General features: G+C 44.6%; 1 protein-coding gene and 1 long non-coding RNA gene across 2 annotated transcripts in view; one reads left to right on the forward strand and one right to left on the reverse strand.

Moving 5' to 3' along the window:
• The window catches only part of LOC141139238 (cysteine-rich secretory protein-like), a 48,326-nt gene extending 39,951 nt beyond the window's left edge, over nucleotides 1-8,375 (forward strand). The window contains exon 5 of the mRNA XM_073625175.1: nucleotides 1,733-8,375. Coding sequence (XP_073481276.1) covers nucleotides 1,733-1,854 — 122 coding nt within the window. The 3' untranslated portion in view covers nucleotides 1,855-8,375. The remainder of the gene's footprint in view (nucleotides 1-1,732) is intronic.
• LOC141139239 (uncharacterized) overlaps nucleotides 1-24,047 on the reverse strand; it is a 260,035-nt gene that overhangs the window by 94,427 nt on the left and 141,561 nt on the right. The gene's annotated exons all lie outside the window — the stretch shown is intronic.

Below are 24,047 nucleotides of genomic sequence, written 5' to 3' on the forward strand. Positions count from 1 at the left end.
GGTCCATTTTTTGTCAGTGGGAAGAATATCGCCCCATCATTTGTGTCAGTAGGAGTGAATAGTGCCCCATCTTTGGCAACAGTGGGAGGAATAGTGCCCCATCTTTGGTGCTAGTGGGAGGAATGATGCCCCATTGTTGGTGTCCGTGGGAGGAACAGTGTCCCCATTGTTGGTGTCAGTGGGAGGAATAGTGTCCCCATCGTTGGTGTCAGTGGGAAGAATATATCAGATGAAAGCAAGCAGAGAGCTGCATCTGGCCCCCAGGCCGCAGTTTGGAGACCTCTGGTTTAAAGTATAGCTAAAGGCAAAACTTTTTTTGTAGCTTTGGATAGAGTGGAGAGGGATAGGGAGCCCCTGCTGATTTTCCTTGCTGCCTGTGCCCAATTACGGATATTTACCCTCTCTATTTGTCCTGTTTGCTGCTATCACTAAAAGTGAAAGTAAAAAGTAAAAAGTTGTGTTGTCCGCAGCATGGGAATACAGGGGGAATTCTCTCATGGGGACACTAGTTTTGGTGACCTTGGTGATAATCAGGGATTCCCTCGCTTTGGAAAGATTTCCTCTCACTTCCTGTTTTGGCTGTGGGACAGGAAGTAAAGGGAAATCTCCCCAGTGGGACACAGATGGCAAACAAAAAAGAAAAAACTGCCAGGTGTTATGACCCACTCCTACTCTATCCAAAAGAGAAAAAAAGTTTTCCTCTTAGTTCTACTTTAAGACTGAATATTCAATTTTTTGCATGAGCCCAATCATGGCAGATTCTGTTTGAAGAAAAAAAAAAAATAAACTGTGCTTGTGATATCAAACTATCAATATAACATTAATAGCTGCACCACTAATGTGAGATATTACCACATAACAAAAATATATATATAAATGTGTTGCGCTTAAAAAAATAACAATAAAAAAATAGTTCCGTGAGTCCAGGTGTCACTATCATGACACTATAATAATAGTTAATGGACAGTATTGAGAATACACCACCACCAATCAATGGATGTGCTCTTACCAGAGAGCGTTGACCACCTATTATGGTTGGTGGGTTTTAAAAGAGGCTCTTGTTTCTCATATATTCCATTAACGGTCAGTATCCAGTATATGGAACTACACAGCCAGTGGGTAAACTAACATTCCTCTTGTCTCCAACCATAATACCTGATGACGTACCCCACCAAAGAGATAAGACGCCAAATAGTGTAAAACCTTTATTAAAAAGTAATGTACTCACATGCCAGGAAGTTATAATCAGCATAGTAAACTCCTAATAGACATAGCAACGATCGTAAGCTCTCCTCCAACAGCAATGACAGGAATCGATATCTCAGCCTGACCATTTTCATCACCGAAAGGATTTCATCCGGGGCGCCCCAGAAGAAATCCTTTTGGTGACGAAATGTCAGTTTTTCCACTGGCTATGTAGAGTGATCTCCTTACAAGAGCCTCTTTTGACCCCCCCATAATAGGTGGTCAAAGCTCTCTGTTAAGAGCACATCCATTGGTGGTGGAGGAAACCATTAGTGATTGTGGCATTCAAGACACCTGTACACGTGTATACTGTCAATGAACTATTATTATAGTGTCACATTAGTGACACCTGGACTCACTGAACATATATTTGTATTTTTTTTTTTTTTTTTTAAGCGCAACACCTTTATATATAGATTCTGTTTGAAAACAGGGCATTATCTGAGAAAAAGGATTTTCTAATTTTAGCTATTCTTCTCTTTTTTAGTGAGCCCATGCCCGTATACAGATTTTTTCAGCAATTGTGCCGAATTTAAGGAAAAATGCCAGGATCCAGATATTTACAAGCACTGTACAGCAACATGCTCCTGTAAATCAGAAATTATGTAGTCACTATTAGGGTATGTCTGGCTGGAAAGAAAATATACACATAGATATAGATACAAGTGCAACAGAAGCACATTTTCAACAGGGGCCTAGAGAATGACAGAACCAAAGAACACAAATGTAATATATTGCAGTTTGCCAGCCCCCAGATGTGGTGGCCCCATTCGTTTTCTTTTTTCAAGATAAGAACATTTTCAGCAAGTACAGAAGATACCTGATGATCATAGCAAAACGACCGTGTCCTTGTCACTTTCCTATGAGCTGAAATGGAAGCATAAAACAATCCTTCTGTAAATTATTGATGTCTCTGTCACTATATAATGGAGAGAAACTAAGGTAAACATGGTTGAAGTCCAGCCTGGGTGACAAGAATGGCTCCCTCTATAAATACAGCAAAGAAATGAGCGTAGCCACCCAGGGACAGGAAGTTTGTTATTTGCAGAATTATTAGGTGAAAATAATGGAATAGATAAAACTAGTACAGCCTCCTCGTCTATGGGCTACAAAGCCTCAACCTATCAAAACGTAAGTTCACCTTTCAGGAAGATTTTTAGAAAATCCCCCCATGCAAATTCTACATGTGTAGGGCTCAATCCGGCAGGAGCCTATGGTTCAAAGTTCCTAGGGTCTTTTCCCATAGTTGCACCCGCAGCCACGCACACAGTCACAGTCACTTTTTTGGCTCAATGAACAGTCTAGGGGTATGCTTTTCTAATGCTTTATTGCAGAACTTGAACTTGGATAGGAGTAGGGTAACTGTGGGATACTCAAGTAACGTTATCAGCAATTTGAGGACACTAATCTTCTCCTAATATTGTGAGCAGAGTCTTTGCACAAGCAATTAGTGGACTGAGCAATAGCAGGACACCTAGCACTATGAGGGATAGCACCAGCACACAGTCTCGGGGATCTCTCACTCCATTCTGTACTCATTAATGTCCTTGAATAGTTGGATGCCTCCTTACAATATCTTCTAGACACCTTTTTCCAGTGATACCAGGTCAAATCCCCAGATGAAAGACCTTCAGCCAGCTCCAGCTACTTTCACCAGAATGGCCTCCCCCCAGCTAACCCAGCTAGGACCTTGATGAACAGCAGACATATGGCAAACCTGCCTGGGACCTCGCTGAACAGCAGACATATGGCAAGCCTGCTTTTTCCCCCTCAGGAAGAGAACCCCTCTGCTCCAGGTCTCAGAGTATTTATGTTCCTTCCTAGGGACCATCTGAGTCCCTCTCCCCAGGGATTAACCAGGATTGCATAAACATTCAGCTGCTGATTTGACTCTCCCAGCCCATTATATTCCAGAACCTTTCCAGACAGACAAGGGGAAGCAGTCAACTCTTCCAGTCAGTGAACAGAACAGACCAAAACAATCACATGCAGCAAAACTGATTACAGCAAGCCAGTAACTACATTTACCTAACCTAGCACCTATCTAGGAGGCTGCTACCCATGAATAGTACATAACTAGTAATATTGATACCATAGCTCCTCCTGTTGGAAACTGTTAAGGTCCGCTCTTTCAAGATGCAGCTGTTTTGGATCCTCTCCAAAAAAAGCAATGGCTCCCTATACTGATTTGTCCTACCGCTTACAGGAAGGGCTGAATTTCACTATATTGCACCCCAATAGTGGCCACTCTGGGCTGCTTAAACTGAGTTTGTGAGCAGCGCTTTCTCTCCTGGATCCAGTAAACTTTAGTAGTGGCTGCTCCCCGCTGTTCAAACTCCATGCATGTCTGCTTCATTAGCTGAGAGCACTGTGCTAACTTGGAGCTTGAACAACCCAGAGCAGCCACTACAAAGATTAGCTGGAGCCAGGAGAGGATGTACTGCCTACTCACATAGTTTAAACAAGGATGCAATATAGTCCTGCAGATTGCAGGATGGAACGGTAAGGTTTTTTTCTGGAGGGGGCTCAAAACGGCTACATCTGGAATGAGTGGACTTTCACTATTTCCAATAGGAGCTATGTTGCTGTATGGGCTATTTGTATCGATGTAGAATTGCATAGGGGATTTTCTAAAAATCTTCCTGAAAAGTGAACTTACACATTCAATTTTTGTTTTTTGGGAGTTTAGATCTGCTTTAAACTACAAATTTTAGTCACAATATTCGCAAAATGAAAAACTACTAGAAACCGAATTTGGGATCCTGTGAACAATTGCTGAAGCTAAAATAATGCAGCCTTGTTGGGGCCTACATGTCATGCCCTGAGCTGTATTTACCACAATATCTCCCAGATAGCCCAACAGCTCTGCTCCCAACTGACCTTCATGTAAAAGCAAATACAGACATCCCAAGTCTTCCGCGAGGTGCGAGAGCCTCTCGCGTTTCGGACACGGCTCCCGGACACCCGCAAGTGCTGCCCATTATCTCGGCTGCGAGGCTGATCCTGGATTGTCCCCTGGTTCACAGTCGGGGATGATCGGTGCAGTAGGAGGGACAGCTGTGAACACCAATCTCCCTGTATAGCTGACAGCCGCTTCTCCTTCTGTCCCTCCCGCGGCTGATGGCTAAAAAGCTATACAGGGAGATCGGTGATCACAGCTGTCCCTCCTCCTGCACCGATTATACCCGACTGTTCCCTGTATCCTCCTCCTCCAGCCCCCCTCCGTGTTCTTCTACCCCTTTCTTTTCCGGCTCCCTGTCCTCCTCTCCCCCCCCTCCTCCCCCACAGCCAGCTTCCCTTCTCTGCTCTACCGCCGGCTGTGGGGATCTGTCAGGATGGAGAGCAGAGGAAGGGACCGATCATTTACTGGCCCCTTCCTTTTCTGAATTGGACACAGTGAGCGAGATCGCTCCTGTGTCCTGAGAAAATTAAGCAGAGTAACCTCTGTGTTACTATGCGCAATTTATGAATGGACAGGAGCCGCTGTCTTCTGTCCATTCATCTTCAATGCTGAGAAAGGAACTGGGGAATCAATGTCCTCAATCCCTTTTCCTACCTCAAAGAGGAGATGTCAGGGGTCTGTTTACATCCCTGATATCTCACCAAAGCCCCCTAACAGGGTTGATTTAAAAAAAAATGCAAAAAATATTTTTTAAAAATGAACTTGTAAACAAAAATTATAAAAAAACTAAATTATAAAAAACTACTGACACCACCCCCCTGCCCTACCAACACTGTCCACTGCCCCAATCCCCTCCCCCCAAGATGCATTGTAAATTAAAAAAAATATAATTGTAAAATATGTAAAAATATCACCATCACCACCACATACTCTCCACCCCTTCCCCAGAAGCACTGTGAAAAAAATATTCAAAAAAATGATTTAAAGAAAATAATAAACAACAAAATTTAAAAAAATAGAGAAAATAATAAAAACAAAAAACTACTGACACACTGCTCTACTGACACTGTCCACTACCCCCCCCCCCCCCCCCAAACCCCTAATCATTGTAAAAAACAAACAATAAGAAAGTAAATTGTAAAAAATGATTAAAAAAATACAATTGGAAAAAAATAATAAAAATAAAAAGCTACTGACACTGTCGACTGCCCTACTGACACCATCCTGCACATACTACTCACCTCTGTACACCCCACACATGCACATACTACTCACTGCCATACACTCCGCACTGTATATGGCATGGATGTGGATGTCCCTATTTAACATTACTACATTACTACATTCTGCACTATGTAAGTCATCTCAGACTCTATTAAACCACACCCCATTTAAACCACTGCCAATATGTACTATGGCTTAAGCCACGCCCATCTCCCAGAAATGAGTTTGCCACCCCCCTGAAATGAGTTTTTGTAGGTTGGGATGTCTGCAAATACATTACTCCTCTTGAAAAGTCCCTCTTTAAGCTCCTGGTATAAAAATCTGAATAAATAAATGTGCTATTCAACTACCAGAGCTGTCATTATCACACTATTCATCTATAGTTCCAATTATTGCACTTTTTTTTTAATCAGATACATTTTTATTGAAGATTTTTTTCACTGCTTATTTTAAATGCAAATAAAATAGAAAAGTGTGTAAGTGTCACCCAATAACAGGTTGTTGTTTTGGCAAGCTATGGGCATGTTATTACTAAGGACTTATAGGCTGAAATGTGTCAACTGACTTAATCTGCATTGTTCACTGTGGCTATTCAATAAAATGAAGACATTTTAAGAGCAACAACCAGAGTGCGAATAATTTTTTCTACATTACTCTACTCAGCCAGCGACTGTGGATCGAGCGCCTGGGAGCTCTGCTATCTATGTGGTGTATGGGTAGTAGCACTGACTTTTCTGTTTATACTTAGGAAGGGATTACTACCTTTAGGTATATTATCCAAGCCAGACTCCTGAGCAGGAGTCCGGCTCCACTCAATTGTTTATTTCAGAGGGGAAGCATATAACTCAAGCCCTCAAGCAGGTCTCCATCACACCTACTGAAACGGAGCAGAAGAGGCACAGGACTCCTATGAAATTTGCACCAGAGCCGCTCCGGAGATGTGTAAACCTGCTCCATAGAGGGCGGGTCTTAATCTCCTGACATGCGAATTGGATGCGGGGAAACTGCATCCATTTTGCAATAGTGTGAACCCAGCATAAAGGTGTGCCAGATATAGTGGCAGTTCAGAATAGCAGTGGTATGGAACTGGTAGGGGTGCAGTATAAGTCTGTGATGAATGCGGTATAAGCTGGGTGTACTTGGTGTCCTTGTCTCAGTAACTCAGTCCCTCCTAGCAGTGTAATGTGTATGGTCTATAGTCTTCTCACCTGTCCACGGGATACAGCTATGGGGTTTCACGGTGGAAGAGGCCTCCTCAGTCTTTCCTCAAAGTCAGCGCATAATAGCGGTGTGTCCGGACAGTGGATGGAAGCTCCAGCCTCTCTGGGTTTGGATTGCAGGTGCCACTGGAGCGGCCGATGATGCACTTCAACCAGTGTCTTGACTGTAGTATAGCAGGATCAGGTCCCCTCTTCAGCCAGGCCTTATCATGGGAGAGAGTAAACGGACAGAGGTCTTCACTCCTTTGGATCCTGTGCATCCTGTGAAAGTCTGAACTTTCCAGGGTAGTACAGCAAAAATCCTCCTTCACTCCTCCTGGGGTCCCACCACCACAGCACAATGCAACTACTAACTTTACCCCTTCTTATAAAAGACAGCAAAATAAAAAATCCCTATTGGGTTTAAAGGATTCTTGCACTTGAGTTGCCATGGTCAGGGTGATCAGGGGGATGGCGCAAAGGTGTGTCATTTGCCTAAATATTCTGTTCGAAAAGGTGTCCCTCCTTCACATCTCAAAAGGTTGGTAGGCATGCAGCTGGGTTAGTGGAGACAGCACCAACCTTCAAGATTAATATTAAAAGGTATTCCTACACTGCCACCTACCCAAATGAATACAAATAAGTGGAATAACTCCTAACAATCTGAGAGCTGCTGCTAACACTTTAATCGGTTAACGACCGCGCCATAACCGAATGACGGCTACAGCGTGGCTCGATAACGCTGGGAGAGCGTACATTGACGTCCTCCCAAAATCCCCCTGGGAATATCCGTGATGCGCCGGGTCTTCTGACAATGGCCGTTTACCAAATGACGGAGCGATCACTTGTAAACAAACCAGTGTCATGTCCGTTCCTCTCTCCCCTCTCTGTACCGATCGGTACAGTGTGAGCGGCGAGGGGAGAGATCGGGTGCAGCAGTGCTGTGGGCTGGATCTGTAGTGCCCACAGCGCTGATCTGTGCCCATTGCAGCCTCATCCAGCCATCCATCAGTCCATGCTCAGCCATCCATCCATACTCAGCAATACTCATCCATCCATCCATGCTCATCCATCCATCCTCAGCAATATTTATCCATCCATCCATACTCAGCAATAATTATCCATCCATCCATCCATCAATACTCAACAATACTCATCCATCCATCCGTGCTCAGCCATCCCATTCACCCCCATCCATACTCAGTCATACCCAGTCATACTCAGCCATACTCAGCCATACTCAGCCATACCCAGCAATACTAAGCCATACTCAGCCGTACCCAGCCGTACTCAGCCGTACTCAGCCATACCCAGCCATACCCAGCCATCCCATCCATACTCAGCCATACTCAGCCGTACTCAGCTGTACTCAGTCGTACCCAGCCATACTCAGTCGTACCCAGCCATACTCAGTCGTACCCAGCCATACTCAGCCATACTCATTCATGCTCAGTCATCCCATCCATACTCAGCCATCCCCATCCACGGCTCATCCATCCCCATTCATGCTCATCCACGCCACATCAGTTCTCATCCATGCCACATCCATGCCTTTACAGTGTCTCTCAAAAGTGTAATAGGTAGTCAAATTAGATTTGAAACGTATGCCCTTAGAACACCTGATGGTGCTACTTGGATGTTGGGCCTCTGTATGTGGCCAGGCTGTGTAAAAGTCTCCCACATGTGATATCGCCGTACTCAGGAGGAGTAGGTGAATCTATTTTGGGGTGTAATTTTTGGTATGTACATGCTATGTGTTAGAAATATTGAATAAATGGACAACTTCGTGTAAAAAAAAAATGTGTTTTCATTTTCTTTACACATTTTCCAAAAACTTGTAGAAAAAATGACATGTTCAAAAGACTCATTATGCCTCATAGATTATACGTTGGGTTGTTTTTTTTCCAAAATGGGGTAATTTTGGGGGCGTTTCCATTGTCCTGGTGCTTCAAAAGTGTAAGAGGCAGTCAAGAAATTATATGTGTGATTTATGCTCCTAGAACGCCTGATGGTGCTCCCGGCATGTTGGGCCTCTGTATGTGGCCACGCTGTGTAAAAGCCTCACATATGTAGTATTGCCATACTCAGAAAGAGTAGTAGAATGTGTTTTGGGGTGTAATTTGTGCTATGCATATGCTGTGTGTGACAAATAACCTGCTAATATAACAATTTTGTGAAAAAAAAAAAGAAAAAATCTTGATTTTGCAAAGAATTGTGGGAAAAAAAATACAACTTATAAAAAATCACGTTGCCTCTTACTAAATACCTTGGAATGTCTAATTTCCAAAAAAGGGGTCATTTGGGGGGTATTTGTACTTTCCTGGCTTGTTAGGGTCTCAAGAAATGAGTCCATCAGTGTATCAGGTGTGATCAATTTTCGGAGATTGGAACCATAGCTTGTGGACTCTATAACTTTCACAAAGACCAAATAATATACACCAATTTGTGTTATTTTTACCAAAGATATGTAGCAGTATAAATTTTGACCAAAATATATGAAGAAAAATTACTAATTTGCAAAATGTTATAACAGAAACAAAGAAAAATGCTTTTTTTTTACAGAATTTCCGGTCTTTTTTCTTTTATAGTGCAAAAAATAAAAAACCCAGCAGTGATTAAATACCATCAAAAGAAAGCTCTATTTGTGTGAAAAAAAGGGCAAAAATTTCATATAGGTACAGTGTTGCATGACTGAGTAATTGTCATTCAATATGTGAGAGCACCGAAAGCTGAAAATTGGTCTGGTTAGGAAGGGGGTTTAAGTGTCCAGTGGTCAAGTGGTTAAATGTATTCCCACATATAGCATAAACCAAATCACAAACCAGTGTAATGCTGCTCTAAATTACACAAGTAAACAAGCTACTTTAAAAATGAGGTACGTTTTACCACAACCCCCATGTTACTATATGGCTGTGTAACTATGGGAAAAAAAACGACCCAACCATGTGATTCTGATACTTTCAGCTAATACTTTAAATGGTGTGTGTAAACAAACAATAACTATTTCAAGTAATTGTTGCCAAAATACCAGTGCTGCAAACTGAACTATACACACACATAAGTGGAAAGTCCATATATCCATAACCAATCTTTCTCAATGATGGAGCCACTCCAGTGTTTCACTACAAAATGAAGCATGTATAAAAATGCTCCACCTTCGTGCTGATTAAATGCTCACCTGAAGTATTGGACTTATATACAGTATAGGTCTCGTGTGCTTGTCCCCCATCTAGGGTACTCAATAGGCCCAGGGTACTTTACACAGGACCGTCCATCACAGATGTGGATTTCCTTTAAAGGATCTAGTACTTCATGGATGGCTGGATATAGTACTTAAAAAAAACAAAAATGCCACCAATAGTGAAATACTTCCTTAGAAGCAATTGTCTCTTTATTTAAAATATATGCACTCACAAGCAAAGATACTATGTCAGCATATCAGACAATCACGTGAGTATTCGATAGGATCACTCACTAGCATCACTTCTGGTTAAGATTCCATACAGTAAAAACAGCACCATCACCCGGCTCCATTCTACGTGCTACATCAAAGATCACATGACTTACTCAGAGGATGAGCTTTAAGATTTACATAACAATGTCACGCTTACCCCTAACACAGGTGGTCAGACACTACAGCTGGCTTCTGTGTTCTTCACCTATAGCAGCCCTCTTTCTCATAAGGCAAGCAGAACTACTGGTACTCGGTTGCCCCCATGACCCCATGCCAGGGCAGGCATGACCTGAGCAGAGCAAACAGGTACTTGTGGTTGGCAGAAAGGCTGAGTGATTCAATAGTCCAGGTACAAGGCAGGCACAGTTCAGAGTAGCCAGGGTCCAATCTGTAGTCAAAAGGTAGGCGGATTTTAGTAAATAGTTGATATCCAATTCAAGGTCATAAACAGGGAAAACCAATCAGCAGAGAAAATAAACAGGGAGCTTGCACCACATGTTATAAATGCAATATCACAAGCATGAGACTGCAGGCTTGGCTGGCTTAAATCAGGTTTGGTTTCCACCCAGAGACTGGTCACATCAATCACCTTAAAGGTGGACAGACAGACAAGGAGAATGCCACAGCCAAAACCAGGATGCTAGAATGAGGAGCAGGAGTGCTACACGCTACTGACAAACAACTGCCACAAATGTTTCTTTATATTGTTTCCCCTTCTGGGCACCAATAGGTAGGTGCTAGTAATAGGATTTTTACTAAATAGACTGTCAGCGCAGGTAAATTTAGGCAGGCCTATGCTGCAAGCTAGGCCTGTCTGTTTTGATCTGAGGGCTGGGAGTGGTTAGTGTAGCAGTGGGGGTGACCACCTGTGCTCTAGTTCCGAGGCGCCTCCCCTGCTTCCAGAGAGAATGTTCTGGAAGAGGGGCAGGGCCTAGAACTTGAGTGGCAGGCAGGCCATGTGGGAGCCCTGACCAATCCTCAACTGGAATTGGCAGGGGGCAGGCCTCCTATATAAACTGAGGTAACATGCCACTGGGGGGGAGTTGTTGGCCGGGTGAAGTGGAGAATGGAATACTAGTCAGCAGTCGATCGCAGGAGGAGGCCCAGGGTGAACTGTGTGGGAACTTCGCCTTTACACAGTCATTGGTGATGTCTTTATCATTACGAACCCATGTAGTACAGTTCCCATACAGAGGAGCTCAGATTAGCAGGGCAGATGCAGTCCACCATCAGAACTCACATACACAAAGCACCAATGGGGACCCCAAAGCACCCTCCCCATGTTGAGGGCATGTGGTCTGGTATGGTTCAGGAGGGGGGCGCTCTCTCGTCCCCCTCTCTTTTCCTGCGGTCTGCCAGGTTGTGTGCTTGGATAAGGGTCTGGTATGGATTTTGGGGAGGACCCCTTCACCATTTTTTTTTTATTTTGGCGCAGAATTCCCCTTAAAACCCATACCAGACATGTAAGGTCTGGTACGGATTTTGGGGGGACCACTACGACATTTTTTTTTTAAATTTGGCTCACGGTTCCCCTTAATTTCCATATCAGCCCTGAAGGGCCTGGTATGGATTTTTAGGGGACCCTCACGCAATTTCTTTAAGAAATTTTTGGTTCGGGGTTCCCCTTAATATTCATACCAGTCCCAAAGGGCCTGGTAATGGACTGGGGGAGACCCATGCTCTTTTTTTCAATGATTTTTATCTATATTGCCAAGGCCCAACAATTCATTTCAATTTTAAGTGACAATTTTTCCTTTAGAGCCCTTTCACACTGAGGTGGGCGTCGGCGCCCACCCCAGCGCCCACCCCGGCACCCACCCCAGCGCCGCTATTGTAAGCAGCGCTTTACCGTCAGTATGCGGCCACTAGCAGGGCGGTTTTACCCCCCGCTAGCGGCCGAGAAATGGTTAAAAAACACCGCAAAGCACCTCTGCTGAGGCGCTTTGCCGGCGGTATAGTCGCGCCGTCCCATTGATTTCAATGGACAGGAGCGGTGAAGGAGTGGTATACATTCAGCTCCTTCACCGCTCCGAAGATGCTGCTAGCAGGACTTATTTTACCGTCCTGCCAGCGCATCGCTCCAGTGTGAAAGCCCTCGGGGCTTTCACACTGGAATGAAAGCAGCGGCACTTTTGGGTCGGTTTGCAGGCGCTATTGTTAGCGCAATAGTGCCTGCAAACTGCCCCAGTGTGAAAGGACCCTTAGAAATGTAATTTTGCTGTGGTACTGTTCTAAACATGGGAAAAATGTTCCACTTTACAGGCATAATATGGACACCCCCCCCCCCAGACACGATATTTAAAGGAATATTTCATTTTTGTTGTTTCACTTTAAACATTAAAAAATCACAGCTCCCGAAAAAACGTCCGTATTTAAAAAAACAATTTGCATTGATACATGTCCCCTGGGGACGGGACCCAGGTCCCCAAACACTTTTTATGACAATAACTTGCATATAAGCCTTTAAAATTAGCACTTTTTTAAAAAAAGATGAGCAAATTTTTAAAAAATCAACATTTTTAGGTAAGTTCATGATTTTCTTTTGAAACACAGTCATAGCTGTCTTGGACCTCATGCGGCCCATGTGCCGCAGGTTGGGCACCCCAGATTTTTTTTTAATAAAGATCAGATGGGAATCCAGTTGGGTTTGATAGAGTTCTGCTTTTAATCAGGCAACAACTGTATGAATGTTAGTCTTATGAAGGTTTTGAAGGTTTTTGAAGGCAGAAGGTTTTTTATCTTAATGCTCGGCCTTTCACTGTCACAGAATGGACAGTATGGAGCAACGTGCTCCTAACAGACCCCTTGCACAGACTGACCCCCTCCCGTCAGTCTGTGCAAGGGAGCTGTTAGGAGCACGTTACTTCATACAGCAGGTAAAATATGTTTTGAACACATCACCATTTTTCGAGGTAAATATATTTGTAAAGGTGCTATTGGCATGAAATTTTCACCACATGTCAGTAACAACCCATACATATAAAGAAACCAAAACCAATAAAAGGCATGGAAAGCCAAGACACCAGCTGCAATCTATCAGTAATTAGAAAACAATCCTGCTCCTTGTCAGTGCAAATTAATATCAGCTGGTTCAGTCTCCACTGATGGTCTATAAAAAGACTTTTGCAACCTGTCATGTACCAGATAAGACCAGAACTGTGTGGACTGCAACAGAGGAAACCCAGACGTGTATAAGTGAAAATATAAATGATTTATTAAAGATAAATGAATAAATATAACACAACCACCTCCAATATCACTCAGTGCACCACAACCAATACAAAACAGAACCCCACAAATAATAATAATAACAGAACAAATATATACAAGTAAGGGAAATACCAAGATCATAAACAGAGCCAGGCCATGGTCATCAATGGAAGGTCAGCAGCTGGGGAAGGGAAACTAACAGGACAAGAGAGGATGGATGGATCACAGGAGGGATGGGTCAGATACAAGGCTCAGGGTCCAGAGTAAGGAATCAGACAGGGAACAGGAATAACAGGCTCCAGGAATCAGGTCTCAGGTACAGGAATCAGGTTTCAGGAATCAGGTAAACAGGATGCAGGCTGCAGGTCAGAGCTCAAGGACAATACCAAGGCAAGATGTGTGTGCACCTGCCAGGTATTTATACTGCAGCTGCTAATTAAATTCAGGTGATGCCTGTCTGCAAAGGGTAATACCTGCTCCATACTGCCGGGATCCCTCCGCTGGTGGACGCCAGTACTGCGGCCCAAAGGTGACAAAATACCAGCAGGGAAAAGCTCTTCTGACAGCTCCAAACTGCCAGGAGACACGTGCTGGTGGACCTCAGTACTGCACCCCAAATCATCGATATTACCAGCGGAGGGGACCTTTCCTGACACAACCTTATTGTTGCAGAACATACTGATGGCATTAGTTACAGAAGCATTTCTAAACTTCTGAATGTTCCAGTGAGAACTGTTGGGGCCATAATCCAGAAGTGGAAATAACATAATTTCACCATAAACCGGCCATGACCAGGTGCTTCTCGCAAGATTTCTGACAGAGGAGTGAAAAGAATTATCAGAAGAGTTGTCCAAGAGCCAAGGACCACTTGCTGAGAGCTTCAGAAAGACCTGGAATTACTTATTGTTTTCAAAGAAAACAATAAGTAATGCACTCAGCCTCCATGGCCTGTGTGCACGGCCACCACGCAAGACTCCATTGCTGAAGAAAAAGCATGTCGAGGCTTGTTTAAAGTTTGCTGCACAACATTTAGACAAGCCTGTGAAATACTAGGAAAATATAGTGTGGTCAGATGAGACCAAAAATGTAACTCTTTGGATGCCATAATACATATCATGTTTGGAAGTCAAATGGCACTGCACATCATCCCAAAAACACCCTCATACCAACAGTGAAGTTTGGAGATGGGAACATCATGGTGTGGGGCTGTTTTTCAGCTTATGGTACTGGCAAACTTCATATCATTGAAGGAAGGACGAATGGAAAAAAGTACCAAGACATTTTTGATAAAAATCTGCTGTCATCTACCAGGATGATGAAGATGAAACGAGGGGTGGACATTTCAACAAGACACAACAAAATCCCACAAAGCCAAGGAAACTCTCAATTGATTTCAAAGAAAGAAAATAAAGCTGCTAGAATGGCTCATCACCTGACTTGAATCCAATAGAATATCTATGTAAAGTAGGGATGAGCCAGAGGTTCAACTCGAACGTAAGTTCGAGTCGAACATCGGGTGTTCGGGTGTTCGCCGAATAGTGAACAATTTGGGGTATTCGCGGCAAATTCGAAAGACAAGGAAAACCCTTTAAAAACCCATGGGAGAAATCAAAAGTGCTAATTTTAAAGGCTTATATGCATGGTATTGTCATAAAAAGTTTTTGGGACCTGGGTCCTGCCCCAGGGGACATGTATCAATGCAAAAAAAAGTTTTAAAAACGGACGATTTTTCAGGAGCAGTGATTTTAATAATGCTTAAAGTGAAACAATAAAAGTGAAATATTCCTTTAAATTTCATACCTGGGGGTGTCTATAGTATGCCTGTAAAGTGGCGCATGTTTCCCATGTTTACAACAGTCCCTGCACAAAATGACATTTCTAAAGAAAAAGTCACGGCTATAATGAATTGTCAGTCCCGGCAATACACATAAAAGTCATTGAAAAAAATGGCATGGGATCCCCCCAGTCCATTACCAGGCCCTTTGGGTCTGGTATAAATATAAGGGGTACCCCGAACCAAAAAAAAAAAAAAATGCGTGGGAGTACCCCTCAAAATCCATTTTAAGGGGAACCCTGTGCCAAATTTTTTTAAAAAATGGCGTGGGGGTCCCCCCAAAAATCCATACCAGACCCTTATCCGAGCACGCAACCTGGCAGGCCACAGGAAAAGAGGGGAGACGAGAGAGCGCCCCCCCTGAACCATACCAGGCCACATGCCCTCAACATGGGGAGGGTGCTTTGGGGTAGCCACCTAAAGCACCTTGTCCCCATGTTGATGTGGACAAGGGCCTCATCCCCACAACCCTTGCCCAGTGGTTGTGGGGGTCTGTGGGCGGGGGGCTTATCAGAATCTAGAAGCCCCCTTTAACAAGGGGACCCCCAGATCCTGACCTCCCCCCTGTGTGAAATGGTAATGGGGTACCCCTACCATTTCACAAAAAAAGTGTGAAAATGGTAAATATGACATGACACGGCTTGGGACAAGTCCTTTATTAAAAAATAAAAATGTCCCAAGAAGTCCATTCATCTTCTTCTCTCGCTCTGACGGACCGAAAAAAAAAAACCGCACGCTGCCACCAATCCGCCATGGGAGGCACCCACCGTAATGACTGTCCTCTCAGGTGACCATTCTTTTATAACAGAGGGGGGCCAAACGGTGATGTCCCCGGGTGACCCCACCCCCCTGACGCACGGGGACATCCCTATGGCTTCCCCGTAGCGTCAGAGGGGGTGGGGCCACCCGGTGACATAATGATGAATCCACGTTAGTTCATTGCTGATGCTGGAGCGAATGGTCAAAAATCAAACAGCTGTGGTGAGTGTGCTCTTCACAACAGACCCCTCCACACATCCATGTGAAATGACGTACAATCTGCAGGGTCTTTTTCCTTTTTTGGCCTCAGTGGGTCCTCTGGTTCGACCCTCCCGGGGTGTGTGTGTTGTGGGGGGCTGGGGCAGCATTTTGGGCTTGGCCCAATACCGGCGCTTTCCCGGAGGCATGCTACCTCTGTCGGATTTCTGGCTTAAGAAATTGAGAGCACATCTTGCACTCATATGTTTTTAATTAGAACATATTGAAAGGGTTGCCATCTTAGTACATAACAAAGTATTCTTACTTAAATACATCCCTGAAGAAGGAGATACACATGTACACATGTACGCGTCGGGTGAAAGAATCATTATTTTACAGTTTGTACTACTATGCTACGATGGTTACAACATTGTAAACATGTTCAAATATGCTATATATTTTTTATATATACTTTGTACATATTATATTCAATAAATAATTTTAAACTTGAAATACAATTTCCAAAAGATCTTGTGCCTTTAAAGTCCACCACAAGGGGATTTTGCTCTTTTCCATTACCATCTTTAGTTCAAGGATCTGTTCCAGCATATTATAGACAATATACACAGACATCTATGCTGTCCATTGTTCTGCTGTTGCTTGTAGTTACACAGAATTTAACATCTTTAAGCCAGTGATCACTGTGAATTCAATTACAGTTTCAAACTGCACATGAATATTGTCTGCTGGTTATAACCCATCTACTGGATCAGCTATTTTGCTTTACCATTCAATATTCCTTGCATGCAATTAACCACCTGAGAGCTAGCTGAAGATTAACTGGGTTGCCACACAGCAACACTGGACTACTTTCACCTCCCTCCCCACTTCATGGAGCTGTTTTGCTTAACCTTTTAAAGCTGCAGTTCACCAATAACTGTCTGTAAGAACAGGTTGAATTGTATTACAGTTCCTGTTTGCTAAAGTTGTACTTGTTTATCTGCTGTTTTTTTCCCATTTATGTGTGGAAGAGCAGTAGAGAGGGGTCTGACACTCATAAGAGACATTCCTCTGCCCTCCTGTAACCTGTTCACATAGGCATTGTATGGACCTTGCTGTGTACCGAGGTTATAGTTCTTACTGCTAAATGTCCAATATTTCATATGTGATGGCCTTTTAATTATTGATTACGTTCTTATAAGAGATACCATTCTAAACTGTAATGCCACACACAATCGGACATTCCGACAACAAAATCCATGTTTTTTTCCGACGGATGTTGGCTCAAACTTGAAATACATTTTCCAAAAGATCTTGTGCCTTTAAAGTCCACCACAAGGGGATTTTGCTCTTTTCCATTACCATCTTTAGTTCAAGGATCTGTTCCAGCATATTATAGACACTATACACAGACATCTATGCTGTCCATTGTTCTACTGTTACTTGTAGTTCCACAGAATTTAACATCTTTAAGCCAGTGATCACTGTGAATTCAATTACAGTTTCAAACTGCACATGAATATTGTCTGCTGGTTATACCCCATCTACTGGATCAGCTATTTTGCTTTACCATTCAATATTCCTTGCATGCAATTAACCACCTGAGAGCTAGCTGAAGATTAACTGGGTTGCCACACAGCAACACTGGACTACTTTCACCTCCCTCCCCACTTCAGGGAATTGTTTTGCTGAAGCTTGTAAAGCTGCAGTTCACCAATAACTGTCTGTAAGAACAGGTTGAATTGTATTACAGTTCCTGTTTGCTAAAGTTGTACTTTTTTATCTGCTGTTTTTCCCATTTATGTGTGGAGGAGCATTAGAGAGGGGTCTGACACTCATAGGAGCCATTCCTCTGCCCTCCTGTAACCTGCTCACATAGGCATTGTGTGTGCCTTGCTGTGTACCAAGGTTATAGTTCTTACTGCTAAATGTCCAATATTTGATATGTAATGGCCATTTGATTATTAGATAAGAATAATGGGAATAAAAAAGGCGCTGCCTTCTAAGTTAGTAAGTAATGGGTACGAATATCATAAACTACAAACTAGATCCAGATGACTATGGTGTATGAGAACTCCATCAATAGCTATCATAATGCGGTCTAGACCAAAGAAGACCATATATTTGGAGACAACCAAAAAATTCAAAAACACCAGTAATATAGAAACTGCTGAATTAAAAATGTCCCCCCAGTGGGATGAAGATGTCTGCCAAGGTAAAATGTATAGTAAATAAGTGAAAAAATAATGTGGTGAACAATGCAATTAATTAAAATAAAAAGTAGAAAATTTTACACCAAAGTTCAAAAGTTTTGGGACAAGATGGCGCCAGAGAAAAAAAAATAATAGTATAGTGAGAATGTGCGTAGTGGTGTCAGTGTGTTACCCGTGTTACCCCTACCATATGTATATACAAAAAATTAAGTAGGGTTGTGATTGACCCCAATGTTCAAAAATATTGGGACAGTATGGCGCTTATATTCCGTGAAGTGTCCTTATGTGTGACAAAAAATAAAAATCAGAATATACCGCTCCCTAAGCATTAAATACAAAAAATATATAAAGATAACATGCATAAACGATTAATTCCAGTTTCTTGTGTTTATAGCAGATGATGATTAACTTCTAAAAAGTTTTTTATATATAGTCCATGTAAAAAAGAGTGTGTTTAACCAGATGGAAAAGCAGAGTTCAAAAGTAAATACTGTTTGTTACACCCTTGAGGGCACACACCAGTGACTTTTGTGCGTTTTATTCAAATGGTGACTTGAAGTGCTCGCCCCCCAGTGCTTCCCCACTCACCAGAATTAATCACCCCTGCAGGGGTACCGAGCGACAGAGTAGGTGCCTCAGGGCGGATGATGTTCACCCCAGTTCTGATGGGCCGTTCGCGTCAAATTCGTGTGACGCGTCACGGCCCATAATTCACTGCGGCATCACAGTGCATTGCTGGCTGATGATTGGCCAAGCATGCACTATGACCCGCATGTTTGGCCAATCACAGCGTCGTCGGTAGAGAGAGCTGTAATTGGCCAAAGCCAGGGTGGCTTTGGCCAATTATGGCTCAGGGGGTTTAGAACACGCCCCACACTATATAAGGCCGCCTGCACAGCGGCCCTGTGTAGTGTGTGTTCCGGCGTTGAGATACATAGATAGACAGAGAGACAGTGTCATTTCATTTGAGTTAGCTAGATTAGGCAGGACAATCAGTGAGTTATCTGCACTTACAGTGTATTGTGTATATATATGCATCCCAGGTGTTGCATATATATATATACACTGTATTCAGTTTAGCTAGATCCGTTCCTGTTATCTTCCTACTGACAGGCAAGCTTGTCTTGTTACAGTATTTACAGCTACCTGAAGAAAATTGCTGGTGTTCTTTTGATCCTATTAGTACCACAGTCAGGCAGCTAGACTATTTACAGTTAGTGTAGTTCGTCCTGCTCACAGTGTTTAGCAAAAACTACAAGTTAGTGTAGTGAGACCTCTGCACAGTGTTCATCTAAAGCTACAAGTTAGTGTAGTGCATCCTGCTCACAGTGTTCAGCTAAAACTACAAGTTAGTGTAGTGAGACCTCTGCACAGTGTTCAGCTAAAGCTACAAGTTAGTGTGGTGCGTCCTCCTCACAGTGTTCAGCTAAACCTACAAGTTATTTTTTTGCGAGCTCTGCACAGTGTTCATCTAAAGCTACAAGTTAGTGTAGTGCGTCCTGCTCACAGTGTTCAGCTAAAACTACAAGTTAGTGTAGTGAGACCTCTGCACAGTGTTCATCTAAAGCTACAAGTTAGTGTAGTGCGTCCTGCTCACAGTGTTCAGCTAAAACTACAAGTTAGTGTAGTGAGACCTCTGCACCGTGTTCATCTAAAGCTACAAGTTAGTGTAGTGCATCCTGCTCACAGTGTTCAGCTAAAACTACAAGTTAGTGTAGTGAGACCTCTGCACAGTGTTCATCTAAAGCTACAAGTTAGTGTAGTGCGTCCTGCTCACAGTGTTCAGCTAAAACTACAAGTTAGTGTAGTGGGACCTCTTCACCGTGTTCATCTAAAGCTACAAGTTAGTGTAGTGCGTCCTGCTCACAGTGTTCAGCTAAAACTACAAGTTAGTGTGGTGCGTCCTCCTCACAGTGTTCAGCTAAACCTACAAGTTATTTTTTTGCGAGCTCTGCACCGTGTTCATCTAAAGCTACAAGTTAGTGTAGTGCGTCCTGCTCACAGTGTTCAGCTAAAACTACAAGTTAGTGTGGTGCGTCCTCCTCACAGTGTTCAGCTAAACCTACAAGTTATTTTTTTGCGAGCTCTGCACAGTGTTCATCTAAAGCTACAAGTTAGTGTAGTGCGTCCTGCTCACAGTGTTCAGCTAAAACTACAAGTTAGTATGGTGCGTCCTCCTCACAGTGTTCAGCTAAACCTACAAGTTATTTTTTTGCGAGCTCTGCACAGTGTTCAGCTAAAGCTACCTGTAGAAGGTTGGTGGTGTTCTCATACTACAGGCAGGCAGTTGATTTTGTTAGCTGCAGTATCAGTACATATATATATTGTAATATTGAGCGTCCCTGTTACCGTGAAAAGGGATGGAAAATGGACACAGAGTCTGCATGTCGGCAGACTGCAGTGCTACAGAGCATAGCTTTGAAAGGGAGAAAACTGTGTTGGCAGCTTTCTCCAGGTTTTGCTATGTTCCAATGGGGCTCTGTAGTTTGGAGATCCCGCAGAGACTTGGGTGGGATGGGATCTCTAACCCTGTGTCCAGGCCTTATGGAGAGCCAGCAGGTTGTGTGCCCAGGTGCACACGGCCCATATAACGAGGGGCTAGAGAGAGCAGAGAGAGGAGGAAGGTGGAGTGTGTGCAGCTTGTTGCTACTGCTGTGTGAAGAAAGACCTGTGTCTGGAGAGTGGTCTGCCCTGTGGGAGTCTGCAGCCTATGTAAAGGGGATTCTTTGCCCAGGGACTGGGAAAGGCTGGCCAGCCTTGAGAGTCGGGGAGACTGAGGAAGCCAGTGAGTCCAGGAGGCTGTAAAGAATTGCCAAATCTGTTGAGAGCAAGCAGAGGAACTGCTGACAAGAGAGCTAGGTGGCTCGGTATGTTTCCTTATTTTTGGAGTGCTTAATGAACTTAAACCCCTGCGTGGGAATCCTGAATGGACCTTTTTGCTTTTGTTTTTCTGTTTAATAAACGTGGGCTACCAGACCCTTAACTATAACGCCTGTCTGATGTGGGCTCACTGCACTAAAAACGCATTTATCACTTGAGCTAAACACCCCAATATCACAATATATATATCCCAGCTTAGTGCAGCTACAGGCCATTAGTATGTCTGGAAGGCCAAGAAGGAGAGGCAGACAGTCACAAGCCAATAAAAGCTTTTATTGTCACAAGCCAATAAAAGTAGTCCCTCGAACTGTTTGACCACAGTGTTGGGTACATGCTCCAGGAGGATGCCCAGCGTTTGGAAGGCTCTGATGATGATACTGAGCTCGATGAAGGCAGTAACATGAGCACGGACAGAGGGGGTGCCCAAGAAGGACAGCAATCTGGCAGTCATGCTCCCCCTGCTGCAGCATACTGCCATGTTTGCTCCAGTGATGAGGAGGGAGGGGATGATGAGGTCACTGACTCAACGTGGGTGCCTGATAGGAGAGAGGAGGAGGAGGAGGAGGCGGCACATCACCAACGAGGCAGGATGCCCCCCAGGGGCCAGCCTAAGAGCAGCACACTGACTGCATCACACCCCAAAGCTCCACATGTGCAGGGCGCTGCAGTCTCTGCGCGTTATTCAAAAAGTTCTTTGGTGTGGGCCTTTTTTGAGAGGAGTGCATCAGATCGCACCGCTGCTATTTGCAACATATGTCTCAAGCGTATCTCGCGTGGCCAAAACATCTGCCGCTTGGGTACCACATGCTTGACCAGACATATGTTGACCTGCCATGCAGTTCGTTGGCAAGCGTATCTAAAAGACCCACACCAAAGAACAAAGAGGACCTCTCCTTGCTCCTCATCAGCTGAGATCTCCAATCCCACTATACCTTCAGTCCTCTCTGAGACCTGCACTGAGAGGAATGAAGGTGTAGAATTAGGTGTGTCACAGCGAAATACTTGTGGGCAATCTGCTTTCGGTACACCAACGTCAGATTGTACCAGGCAAATTTCCCTGCCCCAGCTGCTGCACCGCCGAAAGAAGTTCTGGCTCCCAGCCATCCACATGCCCAGCGGTTGAATGCTAGCTTGGCAAAATTGCTAGCACTTCAACTGCTGCCTTTTCAGTTAGTAGACTCTGCCCCCTTCCGTGAGTTTGTGGAATGTGCGGTTCCTCAGTGGCAGGTACCCAAACACCACTTTTTCTCACGGAAGGCGATTTCGACTCTCTACTGGCATGTGGAAGGCAATGTCCATGCCTCGCTGGACAGGGCGGTCAGCGGTAAGGTGCATATTACCGCTGACTCATGGCCCAGCAGGCATGGACAGGGACGTTACCTAAGTTTCACGGCGCATTGGGTGACTCTGCTGGCAGCTGGGAAGGATGCAGGACAAGGTGCAGTAGTGTTGGAGGTTGTTCCGCCACCATGCCTCCAAAATGCCACTACTAATGATTGTGACACACCTCTCTCCTCTACCCTCTCCTCTTCTTCTTCCTCCATGGCCTCTTCCTGTGCTTTGTCCTCGGAACCAGCAGTGCTCCATAGCCGTTCAAGGGGCTACGCAAGTACGCAGGCCAAAAGATGCCATGCGGTGCTTGAGCTGGTGTGCTTGGGGGACAGGAGCCACACTGGGACAGAGGTTCTGTCAGCTCTGCAGGGGCAGGTTCAGAGGTGGTTGACACCACGCCAACTTAAGGCAGGAATGGTGGTTTGCCACAATGGCACCAACCTCCTCTCTGCCCTCCGACAGGGACAAATGACCCATGTGCCCTGTTTGGCTCACGTCCTTAACTTGGTGGTGCAGCGGTTCTTGGGCAGGTACCCGGGCTTACAGGATGTCCTGAGGCAGGCCAGGAAAGTCTGTGTGCATTTCCGCCGGTCATATAATGCCAGTGCTCGGCTGGCGGACCTCCAAAAGGAGTTTAACCTGCCCAAGAACCGCCTAATCTGTGACATGCCCACCAGGTGGAACTCAACATTGGCCATGCTGCAGCGGCTGCACATGCAGCAGAGGGCCATCAATGAGTACCTGTGCGACTATGGCACCAGGACAGGGTCAGGGGAGCTTGTTTTTTTTTTCCCACGATCAGGGATGCATGCACTGTCCTGTCACCATTTGAGGAGGCCACGAGGATGGTGAGCAGTGACAGTGCATGCATCAGTGACACTGTCCCCCTTGTCCACCTGTTGGAGCACACGCTGCGTGGAATAATGGACAGGGCACTTGAGGCAGAACAGAGGCAGGAAGAGGAGGACTTCCTTCGCTCTCAAGGCCCCCTTTATCCAGACAGTGTTCCTGCGTGCCCACCGATCACACAGGAAGAGGACGAGGAGGAGGAGGAAGAGGAAGATTGTGTCAGTATGGAGGTGGAGCCTGACACTCAGCATCAGCAGCAGTCTTTAAGGGATCAGTCCCAAGAAACACATGGACTTGTAGGTGGCTGGGAGGAGGTGACTGCGGACCATGTCGTCCTTAGTGACCTAGAGGACTCCGGACCGAATGCCTCAGCAAACCTACGCTGCATGGCCTCCCTGAACCTGCAAAGCCTGCGTAAGGATCCTCGTATTCGTGGTATCAAGGAGAAGGACCAATACTGGCTGGCAACCCTCCTTGATCCACGTTACAAGGGTAAGGTTGCGGACCTTATCTTGCCATCGCAGAGGGAGCAGAGGATGAAACATCTTTGGGAGGCCTTGCAGAAAGGTCTGTGCAACGCGTTCCCAGAGACTGGGAGGTTACAAACTCCTGTTTCTGGACAACGTGTTGCTGACGCTTCGGTCAGTCAAAGAAGGAGCGGTGGAGAAGGTACCCGTCTGACCAATGCGTTCAGACAATTTTTTGGTCCGCAGCCCCAAGGTATGATCGGTTCCAGCAACCATCGCCA

The sequence above is a fragment of the Aquarana catesbeiana genome, linkage group LG04 (assembly GCF_042186555.1).
Source record: "Aquarana catesbeiana isolate 2022-GZ linkage group LG04, ASM4218655v1, whole genome shotgun sequence".
In the NCBI taxonomy this organism is placed as follows: domain Eukaryota; kingdom Metazoa; phylum Chordata; class Amphibia; order Anura; family Ranidae; genus Aquarana; species Aquarana catesbeiana.